Consider the following 5,943-nt stretch of genomic DNA (forward strand, 5'->3'; position numbering starts at 1 on the left):
AGAAAACCACTGTGTCGGAAAATAGATGCAAGTCGGGCAAGAATACTTACCTTCCAGAGAATCTTACTGTCCAACCTTTTTAAGAAAATAACATCACAGGATACACTAATTCTTATCTCATAAGAGTACCTTTTAACATCTCAGCAACAAAGTCCATTCGCTTCCTTAATCTACAACTAGAAGAGAAATTTGATTTTTCATGCTGTCCAGCTTTCAGAACTTATCCTCATGATATGTATTTTTGGTAAATAAGCCAATACTGAACACTACATGGCAAGAAAACCAGACACTGAATCACTTTTTATAAAGCTGCTTTTGTACATGCATTCTATCCCCTAAATGTTCTTTCCAAGTTCACATTTTCACAAGTTGTGAGTGGTAGCAACCAAACACAACAGCATCCCTGCTTTATCACCCTTGCAAAAAAGAAGCTTGTCAGGTGCAAAAACCTCAGCTGAGCCATGCAAACTAACAAGAATTAGCTGTACTTAGCGGAAGCTGGCCAGCAAGGTCCTTATCAGCTAAATTAACCAGTAAAATATTTCCAAAGGTATAACTCAAGATCCCACAGCCAAATAAACATATGGGGCAGCTAAGCATAAATTGCACCCAAAAAAAATGGGTTGTTTACCTGATTTTAGTTCCTGTGTAAGCTATATGTGTGAAATATGTGGATGCAAAATATCCTGTTCAGTGTCCCCCAAGTCTTCCAATTTCTTCACTCCTTTGTGTTTCTTCCTTCAACTCCTGCTCTCTGCTTGCTTCCTCTGCTCTCTCCTCTTCTTCTGCCTCTTTCTCATCCTGAGCATCGAACTCTTTCTGTGCGCTCATGGCCTTCAAAATGGGCATCCTAAGCTGAGCCAACAAACCCCCACCCGCCTTATACTCTTTTTCATCGCCAATTAAGATGACACGTTTTTTAGGCCCGGGAGAAGCTACATCAGTTGCTAAGAGCTTGATATCATACTGCAGCAGAAAGAAAAAACATGAAGCATTCAATCGATGAACAAGGCATGCATGAACATAGACAAATGAAAAGATACGTTCACCTTTCCCTTTTTCTTCTTTACTTCGGCACTGACTAGTCCCTTTCTCTCAGTTCCTTGGACTGGAAACATGAGAAAACATCTTTTGTGACTGAAGGTGGGTTTGAAGTTCTTCAATTTTAGACCCCCACCGGACATGATGTATACTCTCAAATCTGAACCAGTCAAAGGAGCTCCAAGAACCTCCAATGCTGTTGGTGAGGTATTAAGTGTGCGCATTATAATCCTATACACTTTGTCAGGATTGATGGTGTACCTGTTCTTTAGAATTATTTCCTGAAAGAAAAAATGGTGGTAAGCAAGCATTGCCAGGAATTAATCTCATACAGTATAGATACTAATTTGCATGTACAGGATCACCCTCATCTTTAACCAACATAATCACGATAAAAAACAAGTAGATACAATTCACAGAATTTTTAAAAACTGATCCCTAAGGAGTGAACAAAAGTTGTCTAGAGGTAAGGCGCGCACAGCAAACATGCATAGAAAGTCTGCAGTTATTCTTAGAGTGCTGCAAACATGCATAGAATTGTCTGAAATTACGCATGTTGAACCATAGACAGATATGTGTAATTCTTGACTGATGCAGCCATAGCCTAAACTCTTGTGTAATTGAGCATAGGAATTTGCTCCCACGCATATACGGCCCTTTGAACTAGGAAATGAGACTTGCATTGATGTCTTGAAACATGCATCCTTATCTAAGCGCCTTAAAGCGACGGCAAAGATCACAGACATCACTGACCATGAAGGCCACAGTTGAGGCAGCCACGGCAAGAAGGCCAGTTTTAGCCATTCGTTCAGAAAAAGAGACAAATATGCCTGCAACCCCATACATGATGCGCCACAGCAAATAACATGCTAGAATGCCAGCTACCCCCACTAGAATCAGCACATTGCGCCTCCAGAAACCCTCAATTTGAAGGATGACAGCCTGCTTGTAGCGACCAGCCATGTTTTTGAGTCCTTCCATGGATTGCTTGATAAGGCTCATGCAGTGGTTAGGTGGAGGAGACTCTGTGGAGAAGGTTCTCTGGAGGAACAAATGTGGCAAAACCACCACTGATCTCTGCGTGTTTTGGCTGGCAGATTTGCGTAGTAGTCCTCCTTTTGTGCTACACAAAAACTTTGAACTGCAATAAGATGCCCTTTTTGCAAGAAGCGGCCATGTGCACATGCCACCAGTTCCTGACTCAGCTGAAAGGCTTCCATGAGAACTATATGAGCGTGCAAGGAGGGTTTTCGGAAGGAAAGTAGACTGGGCTGCAAGATCAACGAGGGATCTATTCACGTAAGTTTCTCCATGTTTCATTTGCCGCAAGGCTCCCTTACTTGCCCCAGGGATGAAAATAGAACCAAGTTGTGTGAAATTTGCTCGAAAAGGTGCCTTAACGGCATGCGATGGTGCTGATGTGCGCCATGCCAAAAGGGAAGACGTGAGGAAAAGCAAAATGGGCATAAGATACATTTCCAGAGAGCCCTAATTCTGCCGCTTGCCTCGCAAGCTTCAGCTGCGAGAGCGACTTCGATACCGCTCTCGAGTTTACCATTGCTGCTGAAGATCATAGTCGATGTTAGCCATAAACAAATGTTACCTTCAAGAATCAGGCGAATTAGTAGGGGTTTATTTTATCAGCTCGCAGCATCGCCATCGCCAGACATCTCAAGAATTTCGAAACCTGCACGCACCAGTTCCTTCCAAAATTTGAACATTTGAATGCCGAGATAGAGAGAAGGGGGCCCAGAGAGAGAGAGAGAGAGAGAGAGAGAGAGAGATAGAGGAAGGGGGGGGGGGGGGGGGGGGGGGGGGGGGACTCGTCACTATATGGCACGGCTCCGGGTCAAAGGGGATCTAGGGCCCAAATTTGGGGGGCAAAGCGGCTTTAATCTCCGCCGTCGGATCACACAGTGAACTAGGGGTGAACTAGGGGTGGGTGAATTGAGGGTGAACTAGGGGTGGGTGAACTGGGGGTGCGCTTAAACTAAGATATGATCATGTGCCATGCCAACATGGACAGTGACGCGTGCTAGTGTGGTGGTAGGGCATTCGTATGGAAACCGAGACATCCCAGGTTCGACCCACACCCCGCGAGGCAGGTGAACTAGGAGTGAACTTGGGGCGCCATTTTTGCCCCGAGTTCACCCCCTGGCACCGCTCTAGCCAGGGGGGATCTAAGGCCCAAATTTGGCGACGCGAGGCGGCTTTAATCTCGACCGTCGGATCATGTAGTGAACTGGGGGTGAACTTGGGGTGAACTAGGGGCAAAAATGGCGTCCCAAGTTCACTCCTAGTTCACCCGCCTCGCGGGGTGTGGGTCGAACCTGGGACGTCTCGGTTGCCACACGAATGCCCTACCACCACGCTAGCGCGCGTCACTGTCCATGTTGGCATGGCACATGATCATATCTTAGTTTAGGCGCCCCTAGTTCACCCCCAGTTCACCCACCCCTAGCTTACCCGCCCATAGTTCACCCTCAGTTCACCCCTAGTTCACTTTGTGATCCGACGGCGGAGATTAAAGCCGCCTTGCCCCCCAAATTTGGGCCCTAGATCCCTTCTGACCTGGAGCCGTGCCATATAGTGACGAGGCGTGCCATATAGTGACGCGGGGGAGGGGCTTGATTGTTTGCAAAATGAGGACTTGAAACTGGGCAGCTCAATGAAGCAAGTCGCATGACTAAGTTAGCAACATAATGCATAGAGGGGGGTCTTAACGTATGGCTCCGATCCAAGAGGAGCGTGTCAGAGCATGCTAGTGCACATGGGAAGTCCACTGAGAAGCAACTACAAAAGGAATCTTGAAAGCAATGCAGAAGCCATTCAAAATTATGTGGAGGCCAAGTGTTCTCCATTTGTATCATACACAATCGAAACAAGGCTTCACATTCTATGTGCCTACTACTTGCATCTACGTTCAACTAACATGCTCACAACATGTTTGTCTTCCTTATATTTCGCTGCATGCAATCGGCCTAGTAGTTTGATTTGTTGTGATACTTTTCATTGGCGCTCTCTCTCTCTCTCTCTCTCTCTCTCTCTCTCTCTCTCTCTCTCTCTCTCTCAGAGACACACAAACACACACACACACACACACATCAATAGTGAATGACACTATGTGAAGCAAAAGAGGGAGATCAAGCATCTACGGAGACACAACATGAAGTGGTGGTAGACTAGAATTACACACACACAGAGAGAGAAGGAGAGAGAGCATCCATGTGCAATACCAAGTGACAATCAGTATGTATATAGAGTGTAGGTAGAGGTGGTGATGGACACAAATGATTTTGGAGTGTGGTTGATGAAATCAAGTTACCACTCGGGCATGTGTAGGGTGCCAAGAAACCCTTCCTCAATAGCCCTACAACAAATGGGAAATACTACAGAGTGCAAAAAGGAGATGGAAGATGATAATATATATAGCTCCTAGGCACAAAAGGAAGCCTTGTTTTCATGATTTAGTATCCACCTCTCCTCCTTAAAAAGGTGTGTGTGCATTGATAATTAAGGGTCCTCAAACCATGCTCAAGTTAGCCCATATCTCCCTTTTAGTTGACATTCTCGCACAATTTTGGAGGCATTCAACCCGCGTTTTCAATTCATTTTAGTCTCGTAAATGTAAATTTGATTCCGAAAGGAGTTTCATCGGCACTTTGAAAGATCGTATCATCCTTTTGGCACCCTAAGGTTTTGAGATACACTTTAGAATAATTGCATTGGCGCTTGAAGGTTAGTTCACCCTTTTTGGCACCATAAGGTCATAAGATGCATCTTACAAGCATCTTCTTAATCTTCTTCCATCCATTCTTTTTTTTTTTTTTTTTAAAGATGTTTAGAGTAGACCAATACTAAATTTGGTGACACATGCATAAGTAAAACCCTTCTAAAGATAAGCATGACCATGTTTTTAAGTGCTTTGTATATTCTTGGGATGCTTCTACAAGAGGGGGAATATACGTTGAAGAAGGACAAAGTTGTTGCTTTTACAATAAGATGGCTCTAAGAGTCTATGTTTCTCATTTAAGAAGGTCTAAACTATTGGCTATGTTGTTATGTTTGAAACGAGAAGGTCTAAACTATTTGAGAAGCTCTATGTTGCTTCTATAGTAAGATGGCTCTATGGGTCTCGGTTTCTCATTTGAAAGGGTCTAAACTATTGGGTTGAACAAAGAAGGCCATTATGTTGGCACGATGAAAAAGCCACCTTATTGACAAGTCAATGTATCATGATTGTATTTAGCTTTATTGTGAACTTTTGTAATACAAAAAGCTCTATGGGGAGGGTTGGACATTCCCACCCTCGATATTGTGTCGTCTCTTTCTTTGTCTATTTAAGTTTCTACAGTGATGGTGGTGGTATATTTCTTTCGAATTTTGTTACATCTTCAATGTGAGCAATTACTTGCTTCAACAATCAAAGAGAATGGTGTTCATCAACGAAAATACATTGGATCAAGGCCAATCTTCACAAGGTTGAAGGAGCGAGCTCAAACTTGACCTCACACCGAGCTAGACTGGCAAAGTAATGAATGATGCATACCTTGGCATTAATATGCTTCAGGGCCTTCTCTGATGATAACAGAAACGAAGGAAGTGTGCACAAGTGGCAAAAGTGGAGGTGAATAGCTCCCATATTCAAAAAAAAATTGTGACCATATATCACAAAAGGATTTGGCAAGGAGACTAGACTTTGCAAATGGGGACAAAGTAGTTGTGACAGAGTAGAAGCACATGGGTGCACAAAAAATTTAAGAGGTGGAGCTAGCGAACACCATGTGGGCTATTTGATGCCAAAAGACATCTTCCATAGTCACTTGCTATGGGATGATTGGGCCAATAGGCAGATGCAAAAAAAGAAACATTAAAGTGCAAGACCAAACGATAGGGGAAGAC

General features: G+C 44.0%; 1 protein-coding gene across 1 annotated transcript; it reads right to left on the reverse strand.

The window, feature by feature from the left end:
* Positions 1–258: 258 nt before the first annotated feature.
* LOC147434712 (uncharacterized) lies at positions 259–2,806 on the reverse strand. Its single transcript, XM_086490017.1, has 3 exons — positions 1,795–2,806; positions 1,050–1,322; positions 259–966 (listed from the first exon to the last, which is right to left on the reverse strand). Exons 1-3 carry the CDS (start codon positions 2,515–2,517, stop codon positions 691–693), a joined length of 1,272 nt encoding a protein of 423 aa, XP_086346143.1. The 5' UTR covers positions 2,518–2,806; the 3' UTR covers positions 259–690.
* Positions 2,807–5,943: the final 3,137 nt, after the last annotated feature.

The sequence above is a fragment of the Adiantum capillus-veneris genome, chromosome 19 (assembly GCF_014529385.1).
Source record: "Adiantum capillus-veneris isolate H3 chromosome 19, ASM1452938v2, whole genome shotgun sequence".
In the NCBI taxonomy this organism is placed as follows: Eukaryota; Viridiplantae; Streptophyta; class Polypodiopsida; order Polypodiales; family Pteridaceae; genus Adiantum; species Adiantum capillus-veneris.